The sequence below is a fragment of the Drosophila bipectinata genome, chromosome 2L (genome assembly GCF_030179905.1).
Source record: "Drosophila bipectinata strain 14024-0381.07 chromosome 2L, DbipHiC1v2, whole genome shotgun sequence".
Classification (NCBI taxonomy): Eukaryota; Metazoa; Arthropoda; class Insecta; order Diptera; family Drosophilidae; genus Drosophila; species Drosophila bipectinata.
The window spans coordinates 20,478,740-20,500,203 of record NC_091736.1 but is presented as its reverse complement, the minus strand read 5'-3'; the positions used below and the strand labels follow the sequence as shown (position 1 = coordinate 20,500,203).

The following is a 21,464-nucleotide window of genomic DNA, read 5'->3' as shown; positions in this document are numbered from 1 at the left end:
TTTATGGATTTGGCGAAAAAACTTGTTGCAGCTCGCTCGATCTGCCGCGCATCTTTAAGATACTTTTGGCGAGCTCGCCTCAGTTTAGTTTAGCGTTCAGTGGTTGTAGCTCAAGTGCGCGTGCTCGGACTTTTTGCAGTTTTGGCCAGGGGCTATCCTCCGCTATCTTTGTTCCCTTGTATAATGATACGATACGATCCGCACGACACCGTTGCCCCCGCCCTCGCCCCATCCGCATGACTTGAGAAGAAACCAATCCTCTTGGCGTTCGCGACGCGATTTTGCCGCGATATTGTTGTGCGGCAGTTTGCGTTTTAACGACGGCATTTGTGAGTTTGGAGGAGCGTTCAAGATTCGTAAATTTCGGCAGCAGCATGATTATAACATATTGAATTAAAAATATATAAATTTTTTGGAAAAAGTGACTTATTACTTGTGCAGCACAAAAGTGAAAATTGATGGCCAGTTAACTTTTTTTTTACTTTTTGAACGAGTTTTGAAAAATAAAAGCGCAAGGTAAGGAACTGAAGTTCTCCGCCACCTACAAATGAGGGGGTTATTAGGGTATAAATTAATTTATCTTGTTTAATAAATATTATTAATTATTTTTTAAGAATGAGACTTTGAAAAGGTATAGAATTTTCATTAAAAATAAAAAACAATTTTAAAAGTCTCAATCTAAACCTTCGGATCTGAATCTGAAAGGCAAACTGAAGAAATTTAATTTATTAGCCTTTAAAAATCGATATATATTTATTTTATTAAAAATAAAGAGAGTGGTACCAAAATAAATTCCTAAATACTTGAAATGCTTCATTAGCTTCACAAGTAAGAGGGCCACTGGGATATAGAATTTATTTAGTTTTCTGAATAGAAAATATTAAATTTACTTTAGAAGAGTATGGTTATGGAGAAAGCCATATCCGTAACATTAAATTTAAAAAGTCCAACTTGAATCTCTTGAAATGTAAAAATGATTCTCTTTTAAAAAGAACATAAATTTACTGAAGTAGTATAATATTTTATTAATCTAATCAGCCCAAATGTTGTTAGTCAATTGTCAAAACAAGCTCTTTTAATAGGATCGCCCCGGGTCTCCTGGGCCCCTAATCGTGAATCACTTAATTAGTAGAAACCTGCTTGAATTTCACAATCCTAATCTTGAATCTTTAACAAGCTTTAATAAATGAAACATTCTTGAATTTAGTAGCTGGGCCGAGGGGTTTCCCGCCACCTGCAATGCCACCTGATTTTGTTAATCAACATTTTTCCGTCAAAAACAACGATTGAAAAAATCACAAGGCTCTAGGGAAAATACAAATCCGTATCACTTTCCAAGTGGATATGATGTTTAGTCTTATTTTTATTAATAAACAAGGCAAGAGGCGCCTCACTCCATGAGTTAAGGGTTTCCTTGATTTTAAGCCCGGGGGTAAACAGAACCTGCATCAAAGTTTACTCTTTAAGTTGAAGTGGTGCCCGTCTCCCCCTGCCACACGGCTCAAGATAATACCAGTATACCTTTCGCAATGTCGCCGGGGTGAACCGACGAGCGATAAATAATATTGAAATTGAAATAAATACATTAAACAAATGTAAGGCGAACCGATCGATTTATACCTAAATATCGTCGCCTCTCGATTTGTTTATTGTGTATATCCTTATCTGTATACACTCGTATATTTTGTTGCCCTACTGATAAGGAGGCGATCGCTGCGATGTGTTTTATTAGCATAACACTTGTGGAGCGTTCCGAGTTTAAGTGTCTCTTATGGACAAGTTGGAGCTGCATTTCCTTTTTGTTTTTCCATTCCCCTTTTCTTATTTAAATGCCGTTATCTGACTGGCGACTACACCGATACAGATATAGGTACAGAGATACAGCTATACAGATACCATTACCATTTGCTGTAACGATCAAGTGATTGATTATTTTTACAGTACAATAATAAATATTTGTTCGTATGTGGCGATGTGGCGTTGTGCCTGCTTAGCCTAATTAGATAAAAATGGAATGGAACCCGACTGCTGCTGCTTCTCGTTCTTCTGCTTCCTTCTCGGCGGAGCATTATCTTGACTGCATTTTCCCATTTACCATATTCGGAAGGTGCTCTCCAAACCGAACCGCGCTGATTAAGCCCGGCCAAGTCAAGACAACTCGGGTCTTATTGGAGTATCTATGTAGACTCGTGTCGACAATTGCGTCGAAGCTGTTGTTCGAGAAAGAAAAATGAGTTCAATTTGTTTGTTCTGTCCTGATAAGACACTCGGCACAAATACAGACACTTGGCTGCTTGGCAGGCTGGCAGGCTGTCACTCTGGCAGGCCGTCAGACCGCCAGGCAAGTGAGCCAAAGGTAATAGTCTGGTGAGATAAAGTCCACACCTGGCACTTCAACCAAATTCAGCACTTTGCATATCATCGCTGACGTGTTTGACGATGCCATTTGCCCAGGGCCCACAAGAAACTAATCAATTGGATGGGTATCAGTTCGAAACTTGGTGACACCTTGATGCCCTTCATGTTATGATATCTATCTTGATCAAGTTTTAATAGCTTAATAAAATAATGCATCGAGGTTATCGCGTGAATAGTTCTTAGAAGGGCAATGTCCATCTATAATCTATAAAATAATTATAAAATCCAAAAACTCTTTCTAGAAAATCTATATGTGTCTAATGCAACTCATTGTTTTACCTAAACAAGCTACCAATTATTTACTTGAAATCTTATCTAGACTCCTATTTATTTCTTATCCATATGTATTTAATTTACATATGCCAAATGGTATATGAATCACTATCGTTATATAGTCTCAAAATTTGACTTGGCAAAATAACGAGTCAGCAGTCGATAAGAATATTGATTTCGTCGACGGAGATATACAGAGCTTCTCGAAGGAGTCCTTATACCGCCACCCCCACCACAAATGCCTGCTTCGTAAATTACTCCATATAATCGGATGAGCGATAGGAACGACTCAATAAAATATAATTTGCAAAATTAACAAATAAGTTGAAGGCCTGTGATTAGAGTTTATTAAATTCACCTGATTTCGTTTATTGTGCCCTCCACTTGAGCTCACTTCAGTGGTCACTTGAGCGCTCGGCGGTGAGGTAAGTGCCACAGTTCTAGGAATTCTTTTGACGATTCTTTCTACAAGAACAAACAATGGAATCTATGTGTCCATGTAGGAGTATGGGCTGATTTTGGGCCTGGACAAAGTTCAGGGGGGGCTTGTTTCGCGTTTAACACGTTTCACATTTTGCAATCTTGGGAATCGGTTCGATCCGGTTACTCGCCTCGAGGCGTTGATTTTGGGTTAGGTTAGGTCCAGTACGATAGTACTTAGTGGCTCAAGTGTTAATCAGTTGTTAAGGGTGAAAGATTTCGAGGAGCCCCGACCACGTAATCGGTTATATTTCAATCTCAAACTGCATTAGCTTCAGAGGCAGTAACTTTTATTATCTATTGAAATTTAAAGTATCCTCAGTTGTAGGTCTCCCTTCTAATCCTTTACTTCCTATCAATATTTGTATTTAACTGTCATAAATTAAGAGCTAAATAATATAAACTTTACAATGTGCATTTTGTTATCTAAAAATCAGTCTATTGCCAATATAGCAGTTCCGAGAACTATTGCCATTTTTATAGATCTTGACTTGTTTTGAATTCTGTTTTTCCCCTTTGTTGGCCATTTTCACGGACTAACTGGTATGGTTCTTTAATAAATCGATCAGTGCCTACCACTTGATAATTGCATGTTCATGGCAATTGTATGAAAAACAATACCTATGTAACAATAAATAAAATTTGTCACAAGTTTGGAAAAACAGGCAACAATGAATGGCATTCATTAGTCAATTACACTAAGACCTGGCTGACGATAAACACGACGGTTATCAAGATAGTACCGGGCGATACCATTAAATGAAAATGAAAATGAGTCAAGCCAGACCCAAGTGCCAAAAGTGTAAAAACATGCCCACCAATGATGTCTAGATAGAAAGGCAAACAGTTTGCTTAGAATTATGAATTGGGAACTCGGCGACAGGCCAATCGGTAACATATTTATTATAATTAAGCTGCATTTGGGTTTAATTTGTCTTAGTTGGTAAGTCGCAAATTGTTTTATTCAGTCTTTAACATTCTGGGCTTAATTTTCCGGTTCTTTCCAATAAGTCGTCTTGAGCCAGGAAATCTCTAGTTGGCACTTTACGAATGGCGCCCATTATTCATAAATGGGAACAAAATTTAGACCCACTTCGATATTACGGGGCTGACAGAAATCGATGGGACACCTCTTTTATTTGGTTATGCATTAAATGTAATTAATTTTGAATTTCCGCTAGTACGCGGATCTGGAGAACTAAACTTCTATTAGCATTTTAAGTCCTCCAGCTGAAAATATACTTCTATTAATTGACAATTTTTTATTTATGTTTATCTACACACATCTGACTACCTAAAGCCCTTCCCGAAACTGATTAGCAAGTAAGGCAAAAGGTTCCCAAGAAATATTATTCGCGGAGGTTGAGCTGTCACTCCTTCTATGAGTGCCGAGGCATTGTAAGCCAACGACTCGGCTAAAGGTCATATTCATATGTAGGGGCAGACCTGTCCCGGGCATCTTATCAGTGTTTGCACAGAGGTATGAATCGCCTGAAACCAAAATATTTGCAACCTGCAAGGCAAATACTGAATGCGTTTTAAGTTATTTTCATTCAAATATTCGAGGAACTAGTTAAACAGACCACTCCAGTCAGGCGATCCTGTGCTTGCATAATTTCACAATCACCTTTAATTCATGGCCACTAAATGGCAGACATTCATGATTTCCCATTAAAACTCCCCAAAATAACTGACATAGTTTTGTCACTCTATCTGCTTCTTAAACTGTAAATAGTTGGTATGGCCGGCTTGTTCTCATTTTCCTACCAGAACGCATTTCGTAATACGCTTAAAGGGTAACATTTTTGAAAATATTCAACAATGGTACGGAAGAAATCGGCCGCGTCACTTTCGGCATTTCCGCTGCAGTCGGATCTAGATCTGGATCTTTAATAAAAGAACATGACTTGGGCGAAACATCAGTTTTTGTTATTGGATCTCCGGAGAACTGTACGCACATTTAAATGGCATTAGCAATTATGCGTGTTTAGGCTCCACTACACATGAATGGAAATTTGTTTCTGTCGGTGTTTATTGTCGGATTATTATTTTATTTTTATATGATTGCCCCCGCCCCCGTACCCGGGCTACTGTTTCGTCTATTGAAGCCGGGCAGCTTCTTCGTTTGTGGCTTAAATGGTCAAAAACATCAGGTAGATGACTTGTAATTATGAGATGGCCGCAGATCGGAGTCAGTTGTATTAATGTGCTCGTTTCGAAGCCGAGTTCGACTGCCGAGTGGAGTTTAATGCTCCAAGAATGTGGGGAGTAAGTTTTGATATCAATTGCTACACTGAAATACAAAACTTTCTGTAAATAAAAAAATAAAATGTAAATGATATAAATGTCCTTAATTTAAGGTCTAGTGTCCTTACATTCGATTTTTTTGACAGTCTATGAATATATTTAATATTTAGTTAGATTTCCCAGCTACTCTTCACCTGATCTTACCTAGGTGGGGTTACTCCACTCGATCACCACCCTTCTGCCCCCCACTTCCCAGCTGTCTGATAAGCAAAACCAAGGTAATCATGAGTTGTCACTTTTGGGCTTTAATTTCCAGCTCTGTCATGTTATTGCTCTAGTCGCCTGTGCCGAGTGAAATTTTAAGGCAACGAGGCTAGATTTAACCAAAATAACATAAGCTGAAATTGAACTAATTAAAATGACAAAAAAGAGAAAGAAACGAAAAATGAAGAATGAGTGAAGAACCGGAGTGAAGAAGCTCGGCTTTCAACCTGCAGATAAACAAGTTCACATGTCCATTATACTTTGCGTGCGAGGTGATGAGTTTGCATAAATTTCCTTCCCTGGGCCGTAGGCTGAAGGGTAAGCTGAAAATGCGATTTGAGTCTTTGAATTTCTAATTGTTGCGACTTTGGCTTTGCTAGAATTTTCTTTCCGGAAAGGGATTTGATTTTTACAATTACCATGACAATAAATTCGTCTGCGATAATTTATGGCTCTCTTGGTTGTGCTTCCCCCACCGCGACACACCCTTACTTCACGGCTAATTAATCTTCTTTGCCTAATTGCAGAGACCAGCCTTTGGGCCACTTGACCACTTGACCAACTTAGCGGCTATCAGCTGGCTAATCAGAGAATTGGTGCTTGCTCGTCGCAGCAAGGGAGAACCATTTTGGATCTGCTATCGGCTGGCTGAACGCGCGAAGTGATTACCGCCCATGTATGTTGCTGCTGTTGGAACAGTTAGCCGTAAACATTGATTATGCCATTGTTGCTAGCAAACTACTATCAGCAGCAACTACAACAACATCGCCAGCGGGCTGCTAGCAGAAACGGCATGTTACTTGAATACAAAAGCCATTGCAATACCACAAATCGGGCCAGCAACACCAGCAACAGTATCAGCAACCACAACGACAACTATAGCGACAACAGCAACGAGCGACAGCTGTTCACAGCGGAAGCACTAACAATGTCAACGCCAACAACAACTTCGAAATACAAAATCAATGGCGAGGCCACCGATAGCGTGGCAGCATCCACACTGCTCTACCATCATCCGCACCACAATCATCATCATTCGCATCATCATCCGCATCAGCAGCAGCAGCCCCAGCACCAGCAGCAGCATCATCATCAGCAGTTGCTGCTGCAGCAGCAATTCTTGCAGCAACATGTTGCTAGCAGCTCGCCGCTGCAACACCTGAGCAATCTGTTTGGCCAGCATTTGCCTACCCAGAGTCTTCAGCATTTGATAGCCGCCGAGTACTGGCAGCAGCAGCAGCAACAACAACAGCATACGGCGGCAACAATTAAAAACGAGCCAACAACTCAATCAGCGGCTGCTGCAACATCGGTCTTTAACTTTACGCCGCAGCAACACGTCAATTTTGCCGCCTCATTAGTCGCATTACAGCAAAATGATGCTCTGCCCGAGGCCACAATGGCAGCAGCAACACTCCCGACACCAGCGACAACTGCAGCAGCAACGATATCCGCAACATTGCAGGCGCCTACAAAGGCAGCACACGTTGCGACAGCAGCAGCAACAATTCATGACGAAAATGACGAGGACGATGACGACGGCAGCAACATCAGCAACAACATGCAAAGTGCAGTCGGTGAGTTTGATGTTTTATGATTATTTTGGCAGCTGCAGCCACGATCGAGGGGGGATTGTAATGTTTTGGGCTTGGTTGTAACTTAGGTTTGGTTAAATAAAGTTATAAATAATAGGTCTCTTATAGGTAAAGGTATAGTTAGATACATTTAATAAGCTCATTTATACGCTTTATGATTTTCTATTAATATGAGCTATATATTATACTAATTTATTTTCTAAGGAGGAGAAAATTCTAAGAAAAACTCCTCAATATGAAGAATTTTGTTTAGTATTAAAAACAAAATGTATTTACATTATAAAATATTATTGTAAGTTGGAGCTTTAAAACAATACTATCTATACAATAGCACAAGGCTCGGTAATATATTTTCTTCGTAAAATTTTGAAAAACTTTGATGTCTTTTTTGTTTATACCTCGATATTGAGTTGCTAACTAATATCTCTGGTATAGGAATACCATATACCGACGCTATTATAACTCATTACAAATACTATTAATATATGGAATTCTGTTTTCCATAGGATCGCTCTTTATCCACACCTCGCCGTTTTGATAATGCAAGCTCATTTCCATTTCCTGCCCCGATCACGCTCGGTTTTCGAGCTCGGCTCGTCTTTGTTCGTTTTGGCAACGTGTGTGTCTTTTGATTTATTATGCGGTCTCTGCTCCATTCATAAAATGAAATGATTATGCTGTATGGTATACGCTATAGCCCCAACCTCCACCTCTGCTCCCCGAGCCGAACTTTGTGCTGCTCGCTCCTCACACTTTCGTGTCATCTGGGGCTCGGACTCATTTTCATATCATTAGCCTCATCAGCAGACACGTTGCTGCCTGCTGCACTGCACTTCACTCCCAAAGACCAAAGACCGGACCTAAACATCATCATCAGGCGCAACATTACCATCATCGTAGCGCCCTCTCATCAGCCAATCGTCAGTGGCCGTCTCCCTGCCCGACTTCTGTTCGCTTTTTATTTATTTTTTGTATCTCTTAGTTTGCTTTTCACAAAATTGTCTGGTGTCTGCACGCAATATTTATAGTATTTCTGTGCTACATTTGATGTGCCCTTTGCGGCAGCCGGCCCGAAAGAGTTCTATGGCCGAGTTTTGAATATTTGCCCGCTCATAAGTGACTCGGTCTGAGAAAATAAACATGGCCCTGTGGCTCAGGAAACAAAATCGCATGTAGAGCAATTAAATTTGGTTTTTGCCGGGCATTATGGAAATCACAATTAATGCTTGAAGGCAAGTTTTGCTGGTAAACTAGGTTTTAATTAATAAATGCATGTTCAATTTTACAAAAAGGAATAATATAATATAATAAATAAATTTAAATAAAGATTAGGGAACATTTTTTATATATTTTTGCGAATATTCTTAAACTTTTTTTTGGGTCAAATTTTAAACGGTTTTTTGGCTTTTATTATTTTAAAGATTTCTTGTATCTCTTATTATATCTGTAATAGTAATAATTCGATATAGTTTTAGGAATGTGATCGAATATAAGATTATTTACTCGGTAAATCAGTATTTCATGTCGAAAAATCAAATTTTTTAGTAGAAGTGTTTTTTGAACAAAGTTGATTAAGAAAGTCATTCCAAAATATAGAGGTTTTTTTGTAAAATACATATATTTTTATATATTTTATAAAAATACATTTTATATGTGTATATGTGTGAATTTATTCATTATACCCTTGCAGAGGGTATTATAATTTTGGTCAAAAGTGTGCAACGCAGTGAAGGAGACATCTCCGACCCTATAAAGTATATATATTCTTGATCAGGATCACCTCCTGAGTTGATATGAGCATGTCCGTCTGTCCGTCTGTCCGTCTGTCCGTCTGTCTGTCCGTCTGTCTGTCCGTCTGTCTGTCCGTCTGTCTGTTTCTACGCGAACTAGTCTCTCAGTTTTAAAGCTATCGTCTTGAAACTTTGCACACACCCTTCTTTCCTTTGCACGCAGTATATAAGTCGGAACGGCCTGGATCGGCCGACTATATCCTATAGCTGCCATATAACTGATTGATCGGAAATGGTATAACTTTGGTGTTTTTAGAGTTAGAGATTTCAAATTTGACATGAGAGCTATTTTTGGCAACAAATTACGACATGCCAAATTTCATAAGGATCGGCCGACTATATCTTATAGCTGCCATATAACTGAACGATCGGAAATGACCCAACTTTCGTGTTTTTGAAGATAGAAAGCTGGAATTTGGTACAGATTATATTTTTGGTCAGTTAATCCGACCTACGAAATTTCATAAGGATCGGCCGACTATATCCTATAGCTGCCATATAACTGAACGATCGGAAATGGTATTTGGTAGAAATATCAACTTTCGTATTTTTGAAGATAGAAGCTTGGGACTTTTTTTTAGATTTTTTATTGTAATTAATTGGTTTTATTATGATAAATCATAATCATAAGGATCGGCCAACTATATCCGATGTTTGCGATATATATCCGGTTTTAACTGCAAGGGTGTATAAACTTCGGCTCCGTCCGAAGTTAGCTTTCCTTTCTTGTTTTATTTTAAATTGCTTTAAAAATATATTATTGAGTTGCGAGGGCATACATTTAAAAAAGTATTGGAAATATTTACATTTTAACTGAGGAAGCATAGTAAAAGCGTTTCCCAACACATTTTTTTTTATTTTCTTGTTAAATACATTTAAAAAGGATTGTGTCTTTAATTTAGAGAAACATTTCGTGAGAAACCATTAGATTAATGGTTAAACGTAACAAGAAATATACAAGAAAATACCTCTACATGTTGCATTTTCTTGCCTCTAGTGCATCTATTGGGTAGAAGAATCATTAATAGTCAAGCATAAAAGTGTTATAATCACGTCAGAGGTGTCAAAAGCGAATCGCCTCTCCCCAGAGCTTCTGGGCCAACCCACAGGCCGCACCAGCCCCACCGACATCTAACAAATTGCTGGCCCCTGTAAGCACGTGGATAATTGATGAGCGGAGCCACAGTCAAGCCCCGCTTTGTGCCACCAGCTTGGTCACACCTCCTCGCCGTTTGGCATTTTAGCATAATTTCAAGTGCCCTTGCAGTGATCCGAAGTGCTTTGTGTCTATCCCATAATTATGCCATTTGCACAGCAAAGTTTTGAGCATCTGCCGGCAACATCAAACTAATTTGAATATAATTTCATAGAAAATTAACCACTTGGCATTTCCAGCCCTTTCCCCGCCACCCAGTTATTTATTGCTTAATCCTTGTGGTTTCGCCCGTGCCCCGGCTTGTCTTTTATGCAAATTCTTTTTTAATAACCCCGCCGGTCGGAAATTCTCCAGCAGCATCTTTTGTTCGGCTCCACCTTGATTGCAGTCTGTCAGCTTTTGTCTGGGAGACGCGGACGCCTTTTCGGTTTCATTCATCGCTTTTGAAGGCTTTTGATTATTATTGAAAATGATAAATGAAGATGGGTTCCCCTGTCTGCGGAGAGTGCAGTAGCAATTTGAACTCATCAAGAACGGCTGCCAGGTGACTGATAGCTCTGATTGCTACCTGAAAAGCTTACAAAAGGTGTTTTCCTAAGGAAGGTATTGTAAAGCTCTATAGTTGGGTATTCTGGTTACTTTACAATAACACTATTATATTATTCATAATAATATGCATAACTACATTATCTAAACTAATTTAGATAAGACTTATTTACATTTTAAATACAAATAATCTGCTTATAAGCAAATTTAAGTGCGATCTGAGCTTATAGTATTTCTTGACTATCAATTAATTAAATATTATAAATAATCGCAGGGCTTTTAGCTTATTATAAAGTAAATAATTTAAATGGTAAATTTCTCTATTCTCTAAAATAATATAACCCACACTTTAATTTAAAGTTAACATTTTGTTATCAATACCAACGATCAGTTATCGTTGAGTACTTCTATCACTGAACTGGTAATTTATTAATTTTATTAAAATAGACTCGGTAATCGCCGAATCATCGATCAAATATAAATTATGAATGTTTTTTGCACAATTTTTGATAGGCCAGGCATTAAAGTTGGATTCGTTATCCCATTAGGCCATTAGTCTGCAGAGCCATTACCGACTAAATGCCCAGTTAGGCTCTGGAGTTACAAATAGCCTGCCACCCCGTTCTAGTATTCTCCTTCTCATGTAACCAAATCCACGGCCACAGACGATCATCAGCCATTTACCCAAGTACAGTATCCATTAAGTCGAACCCAGTTACCTCACTACTTAGCCGAACTTTCGCGGCCAGCAGCAGGCTTCAGCCGAGACCTCCTTGAGCTGACAACTGTCAGAATTTAATGGCGGCTTCAATTTTTATAACCAAAGCACGACTACCGTCAGCAGCCATCAAGTGGAAAGTGGCTTGAGTCGGTTTGGGCCAACTTTAAAACAGATTACGCCAGCCAATCTGTCGAGAGCTCGGCGGAAAGAAATGCAAACTAGTTGGGCTCGGAAGGCTCTCAACCCGAAACCGAAGCCGGAGCCGGGAGTCGGGGTTCAAGATGGAGCTGGGCTTCGGCCAAAATGCAGATTTCAGAGGCACGATATCGACTCGGTTCGGTATGGATTCGGATTCGGATGCAGATGCGGTGGCCGCTTTCCGGGGCAAGGGGCCAGCAGGGAAAGCAGTGAGTTGTATGTGTGCAGCATGCAACATGAGTTCCCACAGTCGCCGCTTCGCCGGTTCGCCCGTTCGGCGGTTGCTCTTTGGAAACGCCTTCAAAAACTGATGACGTTGTAAGGCAGCCGCAGAGTTGAAGCTGCCGCAGTCTCCACCCCAGACTCTTCCTCTACATCTGCCACAGACCGCGCCAGCACCCCTTCCACCAACCCTGCCACCGCCCACTCCAGCTCCTTTGGCTGATGACTCTGGGACCTCGACATGCATATGAGCTGGGTGCTTTAAAGATGGGAGCGTGACTCACAAGCTTTGGATGGGAAATATTGTTTATAAGGGATATTCTAGGGATTTCGAAAAAATTAAAATCAGATCGGATTAAAGCAATATACATTAACTTAATTTATAAAAGATGTTAAAAGAAGATTATGAATTAATTATTCATTTTTAGATTGTAGAATTGTTGAAGGTATGTAGAATTGTATTTATCTTTGGTTTTAAAATATAAAATTTTAGTACTCACTTAAAATGTTTATTCTGCAGTGTAGAATATACACTATATACCCCAAATATTCAATTACAAAATTTCTTAAATTAAAACACTCTATTCTCTATTATGTCTAGTTCGATCGTAATAATTTGGAATGTTCTTCATGAATTTACTACCATATTCTCCTGATTAGTTGAAATTGACTTTCGCACCTGCGAAGAAGCTGAAACCATTCCAATATGCCCAAGTCACGCTCACATCCCAAAAACATGGGGCTTTGGACCACTGCCATAACCATCATCATCATCCACGCTCGTCTTCGTCGTCGCCGCTTATCTGGCAAAATTTGATCAACGTTTTCGCAATTCGGGAGCTCCGCCCCGAAGGTATTTCCATAAATATTCCTGGGTCTCCTCACTCGGAGCTGCTTTTCTGCCTTTGCAGGTTTGGCTTTTTACTTTTATTAGTTGGCCAGTTTGTGGTTGTTGGTATTGCTCGGTATAGGTATTGCTGTGGCTGCTACAAATAAATTAAAATTATGCATGCTTAGGCATAGGGCCATGGGAATTTGTTTTTTGTGGGAAAGCCCCTTTTGTCTTTCGGGTTAACATCGATTTTGGTATGGGCTTCTTATTTTTGTGCGTCGTTTTGGGCCGAACTTAAACAAATATTTTTTGGGGGGCCAAGATAATTTTTGCACTGCAAAATTTATGTGTGAGCAGACTTGCACGAGCTCGACCTCGTTATGTAAAGTACTGGCTGCGTACAAATATTTTAATCACAGGGGAAGACCTGTGATTTTTATTTTTCAAGTGTCACGCATAATTATTTTTGAAGAGTTAAAAAGCGACTTATAGTAATAGTGTATAGTGATAAGTTTAGCTTACCAAAATATATATCTCCTTTTTGCACCACTAATAATTACTTTATTCCTGCCATTTAAAAAATTTAATAAAAAGTGCGAAAGGAACTGCATTCGATTCAGTCCAAACTAAGAGCCATTCGGACACGTTTGAGCAGTTAACTCGGTTTGATTGCCGGCCAATGGGCAGAAGCTGGAGGACGCGATCCAAACATGACCTGAGAGCGGAGAACGAGCCTCTTAAAAATAAGTTTACCATAAAAAATTGAAAATTTGAGCTACGTTCTGTTTGAATTGAGCAATGCAGCCTTTTGAGCCTGGGATGCCTGCACCGGATCCTGGCGCCTTCGCTTTCAGAACGCATGCCGCAAAATTTCCGATGAACTGAGCGAGTCGTAACTCATACGCCTCGTGGGCCCAGCGCTGTTTGCGATTTAATTTGCACCGCAGACCTGAGCCCGAGCCGACTTCGCCTCCAATTAGCCATAATAAAGCTGAGTCGTGATATTTTATTTTGTTTCTTGGCGGCGATGAGGAAATTTGCCTACCTCCTCGGAGCTCTCAGCTCCTTCTCATAAAACTCCGTCGACGACTCTTTCCAAGGAAACCCGAAAAGGCAGCTGGTCAAAATTATATGCATAAATAATAATTTCAAAGAGCCAGACGCAGAGACAAAGGAATAAGAACTATAAATTTGTTTCATTTTCGAGTTTTGAGTGTGGAACGTGAGGTTTTCGGGAAGCGTTCTGCAGGATGGCAAGGATATACATATACCGGAGAGTGGGGGAGCTGTGTGTTCGAACTGCGAAACCCTATCATTAGCATTTCCGCTTTTTATTATTGCCCGAGCATAAGCCATAAGCCATGTGAGAGAGTACCACCAGATGATCATACTTAATCATAATTTAAAGTCTTCGGGTCTCCGGCGAGGAGCTGCGGATTCAAATTGCTCGAACAGAATCCCGCTTGGCTTGTCATATGAAAATTGCTCAGCCATTAAAGGGAGTTGCGGATCCGCGGGTCAGCGGATATGTTGCTCTTGAAAATTTGCTCAAATTATCCTTGGAGGGTGAGAGAGTTTCGGGTCAAATTATTGGACGGCCACAGTGTTGGGGGGATTATGATTGGGGCCATTTGCAATTATCTTACAAGAACAATAATTTGTTTCTTAAATTGTATCACACATGTTTGTACAACAAACACCAGAGACTATTTATTTGTATATTTAGATTTGGGGAATCTTAACAAAAAACCAGAACCACTGTCCTTTTCTGACTTGTAGATGTTCTGGCTGAAATTAATTGACTTCGTCCGAGGGTCCCCCGTCAAGTTTTGTAGGCAAATTAGCTTTTGTGTTTTCGAGGCTTGGATGGCGCAGACAGCGGAATAACAGAGTTTCCTGGGAACACAATTAACCAGTTCCTCTCGGCCAAGAGGCGTTAGAAGGCAACCTATTTTACAGTTAGCTGGCAAATTGAGTTTCTGGGCCCGCAGGATCGAGACCCAGCACAGGATCTACCTGTGGTTCCCGGACCAGAACGAAACACAAAACAATTTGCCAGCTTCAGAAGAGATAAATGGTCGCACAAGAAGTTTGGAAGGAGAAGCTTCGGTAGCGATTGCTTAGACAGTTCCCAGTATTAATTTTGAATTCATAATTCAGGAAATTTCATTCAGGGAGCCGAAAACCGCCTTGGCGGCAAATTCTTTTCAAATCACACTCTGCTCTTGGCCGGCTGACCTTCAGTTTCTTCAGAGTTTCAGAGGAGGCGCCGCAGAGGAGTCTTCTGCAGCAGACGTCTCTACGCTATTCATTCTCCCCATGACGCCGACATTTATGAGCCCGGCAGTTTAACGCCAGGCCCGTCACCTCGTCCCCCATGCCATGCCAGCGGTCCTGGTGCAAAAGTTGTGCTCATCCGACGCTCTCTGGGCTATAAAATTGTGCCAACGTTTTTATTACTTTTCAACACATTTTCGAGTTGACGTTCAAGAGCCAGGCCCTTTGTTTTGACTAAACTTTGTATCGGTACTCTCGAGGGGGCGCCATGGGTCACCACTCTTTACCAGCTACCAAGTATTCGAATTCGCCAAGCGCTTAACAATTATATACTTTCTATTAGCCAAGTCATTTTAATTATTTTATTGTAGACAGAGTTCCAGGGAAACCTTATCGAATAGGAAATGAGACAAAATATCAGGCAGCACTTGTAGGATTCTAGGAAACTAATCTCTTTCAAAAAAATCAACTGCCACACATCAACAAATATAAGGGGTTCCCATAGCTCTGGAGAGTTCGTATTTAGATCGTATTTAAAGCCAACAGTTTTGGACTGTTTCGCACTTTTATGCCAAATAGTCACCATTATTGATGACGTCTGTGTGGAATGGACTTTCGAGTAAGGAGCATAGTATTAGGCTGCCAGGATTTATGACACTTGTACGCGGGCAGTAAACTAGAAACCGCAAAGCACCGAAAAGAAATCCTATTACTAGTTTTGGTTCCCCAACCATACTACTGGTCTGAAGAGGCGGGGATGTCTCTCAATGGTCATGTTTATTGAAGCCAAAATGCCTGACTTAATAATAATTTTAACCTTTCAATTCATGTCTATCAGTGGCACATATTATTCTCTGTGTATTGCAACAACACCAGTGAATTGAATGGGATGAATGGGAAAATGAGGCGCAGCATAAAGAAGCGTACAATGTACAACGAGGCCGCAGGTTGGACCTGTGCCCGACTCCAGCCCGGCCTGGAAGTTGCCCCAGTCACTACCCCTTCCCAAACCACCTACCAAGCCCCCACGGCCCCCTCTGTCTTCTGGAACCGATCATCCATTGCCAAAGTCATGGGAACTTTTTTGCAGCTTGCGCCTTTCGTACGTTTCATTTAATTTGCATGGATCGTGCGGACGTCGTACGTAAGACTGACGACTTGGAATTGCCAGAGTGCCTTCCCGGCCACTCCTCCCCCCAGCACCCTTTCCCCACCCCCCCTGCCGGTGTGCGGCTACTTTGCGAATGGTTGTTGTAGTGGCTGCTGCTGAGAAAGAAGGACGCGAGTCATCATCATAATCAACTGCCATGGCGGCTGCTGCTGCTGCAGCTCTGAAAGCCTATCATTATGATTATGACGAATATTACTTTTGTATATAACTTTTACGCTGAGCCAAAGCCGGGTCGAACCTCTCTTTCCCACTATCCGTGTGCGGGTACGGAAACGGGTACGGGAATATGCAATATGTATCTCATGCACACGAGCAACATGTTGCCGTTGCAGATTCTTTTGCATGTTGCTGTGATTGGTTTTAATTCAAGCCGAAAGAGCGGCGAGCGGCGATCGGCGAGCAGGTCCAGGCTCCTCTTTCAGTTGAACAAAGAAAAAAAGCTAAGATCGTCCAACAGAAGCGACCTCTTGGCCACAATGGAGGGCGTGTTGCAGCAGCCGAGCAGCAACAGCCGCCGATGCATATCTGAAATTAGTTTTGGTAAACCCTTCGTCGGCTCCCTCGTCGATCCCTTTCGCACGAAGCCTCCCTCCCGAACTAATTACCTTTTTTTGGGATGTCCGAGGTGCAGTCGCAAGCTTCCTACAATGACATCAAGCATCCACGTCTTCATAGAAACTAATACTAAGTAATGGTTATTTAACGCAAGATGTCGCTGCAACTGTCTGACAATAAGTCGCTCTATTGTGTCTGCTATTGGCTGAGACCTGGTGGCGGACAAACCTGTCCGATTCACGGCTGTCGCCTTTGTGGGGGCTATAAAAAGTTATTAACTGTTTCGCGTTTTTTTTTTGGCACCTCAATTGCAGCTCTAGACAAGCCACAGACAACTCGGGAATGAAGCCAAACAAGCTAAAAATAGTTGTGAATAGAAGAATTCTTAATGAATAGAAGAAGGCTTTGGCAAGCGTATGATAATGGAAGAAAGTTTCTTAAAACGGTATACTTAAGCAGAGAATGGCAAAAATTATAAAAATATGTTAAATGGCTTTGATTCGCCTTTGAAGAGTTGTATATTTTTAGTCTATTGTGTGCCACCCCACGTGGTCTTGGCATGATACCCTCTGGAGACTCCAATTCGACTAAAAATACTACCAGTGAACCCTCCAATTGGCACAACCAACTCGCCCATGTATGTGTTCTCCTACCGAACGCTAGGTGGCTTTTTGCAAAAGGAACTGATTTGGCTTAAATATTAACAGTTATTCTTCATTTTCCTAAAAAAAAGCCCCAACCTGTATATCAGTAACTGCACCATACCCACCTCTTCACCTCCTACCATGTTCAAAAAGCAAAACTAATTACAATTGACAGGCAATTGTGTCAGTACGCCGGCAGTGGACCCACAACTACAGCTTGCTCAGTTAAGAAAAGTCAAGTCAAGTCACCAAGAGCAATTAGTTAAGCCAAAAGAACCCAGAGAGCCGGGGCTGAACAGAAGGAGCAACAAGCGAATTGTGAACTATAATTAAACATTTGCTAATTACCCCACGTGAAGTGCGGCCCCTAGACAAGGTGCATCAGAGGGGGACTCGCCTAAAAACAGCCATCAAGTGAAATATGAATGCAAACTGCAGGCCGCTTAAAAAAAAAGATATAAAAACAAAACAAACATGAATCTAGACACTAAAAGAATGTATTTGCACTAAAAAAATATACAATTATTAAATTTAAATACACAATTGTGTATGGACTTGAAATTAATTTTTATGATAATATTTTTTACTTTTAGGATCTTCAACTTAATTATTAAACCATAAAAGAGGTTTCATAAAGTATTCTCAGTGGATTTGGGCCTGGCTGATAGTGTACCCCCCGGGGTCAGCTAATTGATCGCTTTTGGCCCGATTGCCATTGAGAACTTCATTTCGAGTTCACAGCTGGAGAGATACTCGTAGATGTAGTGGCCCAGCCGCGATAGATCGAAGCTGATTTATAGGGAAATTTGCATATGCCAAGCTGTTGCAAAGCAATTGCTTGCTTCAGTTGCAATTACTCTATATACCCCTCGGACACCCCTTCACGGATTTTTGCGCTTTCCATTTGCTATAAAGATGCCAGGAGAGTTCGTTGCCTGAGTCTTTCGATTCGCAGACGTTCTGGCCTGTTTGAGCATTTAAGTGGCTTGTCTCTGGCTCCGCACTCCGTCTACGTATGAGTACAGAAATATATATGTATATTCCTCCAAGTAGCACTCTATGAATATGCGTTAATTGAACTTTTGCCGAGACAAACTGTTATGCGCCTGCAGACAAATGCCGGCATCGACATCGCTGCCGCTTTCCGCCGAAGTCTCAATTACACAGCACGCGGCATTCGGTTTAGTGCTGAGCTGAGTTCGGTTTTCAGTTATGAAAGCCACAGAAACAGCAACAACAACGAAATATTTGCGTATCTTTTGTTGTTTTTTCGGTCTGTTGTGCAACTAATTAGTGCGAAATGCAATGCACTTGTTGCTATCTGAAATACACTGTACCCAGATGGGTATATTTTGTTTAACAAATATTTTTGTTTTTATAAATAAATGTTTGCTAAGCTATTGTGTAGCTAAGCTATTTTAAAAACTGCTTGACCCACTTAGTTACATTTAGTGTAAGATTTGTGTTTATGCAAATATGGTAAAAATAATTGTTGACCTTGCAACCTTCATCCATAAATCTAGTTTTCATTTCTAGTAAACTGCATTTAATGACTATTAGTTTGTATTTGAAGTGCCAGTTATACATTTTTAAAGCTTTATTTTATCACCTTTTTAAGCAATTCTTAAAAATACCTTTTTTATTATATTGTTAATACCTCTAAAGTGTATTTAACTGTTCGCTGATCCTCATTCACCTCCGGCTGCTCTTTTCGTGTTCTTTGTATGATATTGCAACCGGGAATGTATTTTGCATGCGATCGCCACTCAGATGACGTCGCTGATAATTATTTGTTGTTGTTTGCGTTGTTTTTGCAGCAATTTTCATTTGCACTGTGCGCAGGGAAATACAATTTGTTGCTTTTGAAGTCGGCTTTTGCTGTTCTAGCTACAATTAATTATATGTTAATCGCAATGCATGCTAATTACCCACCGCACACCCCGAGCCGTCCAGCGGCAGTTGGCTTATAAGATATAACCCTGACTACGAATATGCGTGCATTTTGCAACAGAAACAAAAAAATAGAGATTGCAGTTGAATTACAATTGCTGTAGCCGCTGTTCATTCAGTTGAAAAATTACAACTTTGGCTTATTTGCGTACATATCGTGTCTGATTATTGCAGCCTTTTAAAAAGATTATTTATCTGGCTGCTTTCGTCGGGAAAAGCTACATTAGTACAGCCTATAATACTAGCTACTAATAAATTAATTAGTGAGAGGTATTGTTTTAAATTTATCAAAAAAAGTAAAGTAAATTCTAGTTTCTTAGATTATTAAATATTTTACAGTTTCATTTTAATCCTTAAAACACCAGCCATTAACTTTGTCATTTCAAACAAATTTCAATGTCAATTTGTTTTGCGACAGAAGCTTAGAGACAGCCTGGGACTTGGCTTGAAGACCAGACTCCAAGTTCCAAGATGAATGTCATCTGCTGGCCCAGAATGTTTTTGTTGTAGCTCGTTTAACGCTGTCAGCAGATCACCGAGGCGGCCAAGGAGCGGGGCCATCAGAACGGACTTGCTCAGCGGCTTTTGTTTCAAGCTCAGAAAATCTTTTTTTACCCTAATCCCCTCCCAAGCCTTCTTCCCATTCCCTTATCCTCGGCAGCTTTTGATTTTCTTAACTTTTGTTGCCGATTTTCGCATTATTATGAATGGATTGGCCGGCTGGATGGATGGATGGATGGATTGGTTGGATCGGACGATGGGAAGACAGCAGGAGAAATCATCATAACAAGACAAGAACAGAGACGAGATTTTTGATCCTTGACTTTGATCTTTGGCTGCCACATTTCAGCAGCGGCGAGTTGAAAGCATTTTTCAATGATTTTTCGCTTTGTTTCTGCCTTTTTGTTTCCAGTTTATTGTATTGTATGTATTATTGTGTGTTCTGTCTGCCTGTGGCACGCATTGCCCCAGTAAACCTGTAAAGCTAATTAGGGGGTTATGCTGCCGCGGCCAGTTAAAAAATTTATGATGTGCAACGAGTTTCTTTTTTGTTGTATCTTTTTGCATAAAGATATGGAAATTTTTACAATGGAAAAGAGCCACAAATTATTGCGTGCCATGTGCAGAAAAAAGTGCGAAAAACGCAGCCGACTAACAAAGCGAAATGGAAATACTTGAAATATATTTAGATTGAGTGGAAGGAGTCTTGGTTAGCTTTGTAATGAAATTCGAAAACTGGCAGCTTACAGGCTTTTATTTCGGGTTTGTGCAAAAAAGTGTGCAAATAATAATCAGTTTGTTTGTAAATTGAAAATTACAGCAACTCATAGATGGCCGCGTATGAAAAACACAAGCACAAGCCACGTAAATTGCAATAATTGTACTAATTGTTATTGCAATTTTTGCTGGCAATTACCATGACTAATGTGGGGCAAAATGTTTATGAATAATACGAGTACCAGCGCAGAGCTGGGACTGAGATGGTTGCATATTGCAGATATGTTTTTAAACAAAATATTTCGAAATTCATAGGGAAATCAATTATCACGTTTCCGAAATCAATAAATTCATTTACTCTTTGTAGTGCATTGTGGACACCTGCCCTTCCTCAAATCCTCCTGAATGAGTTTGATTTATTTCCTTTTCCCTCCTGGAAGTTGCTGCACTGGCCCCAAGACAATCAAATAAAATCATTGCCTCAATATCCGCTTTGGAGAATAGAACTGAAAAAACAGCAGAAAATGTGAATCATTTTTTGAGGAAGGGTATAGTAGCTCAGTTCCCATCCCGAGTCTTTATTTTGCCTGAAATACAATTAGATTTCGTTTAATTTATGGATGGCCCAGCAAGTGCCCAGAGATTGTTTGCAAAAAATAATACAAAATGGAAAGAAACTCCCCTAAGACGGGCGACTTGTTTACATTCCCACGTCCCAGGACGCACCTTGCTGCATATTCAAAGAGGAGAAATAATAAATAATAATGAGGGCCCATCAATAGGATAATGCGAAATGAGTTTCGGATCCTTTCGGTGTGTGCTCTCCTTAGACTCGACTCCATTCAAGTGGAAGGCAATCCAGTGAAAGTTGTCCTGCACATCCTACCTGGACTACCTGGCTCGCCTA

The 21,464-nt window shown here is 40.4% G+C and overlaps 1 protein-coding gene across 1 annotated transcript in view; it reads left to right on the top strand.

Moving 5' to 3' along the window:
* Window positions 1–273: 273 nt before the first annotated feature.
* The window catches only part of nub (nubbin), a 40,080-nt gene continuing 18,889 nt past the window's right edge, over window positions 274–21,464 (top strand). Inside the window, exons 1-2 of the mRNA XM_017244138.3 lie at window positions 274–516; window positions 6,210–7,259. Coding sequence (XP_017099627.2) covers window positions 6,401–7,259 — 859 coding nt within the window. The 5' untranslated portion in view covers window positions 274–516; window positions 6,210–6,400. The remainder of the gene's footprint in view (window positions 517–6,209; window positions 7,260–21,464) is intronic.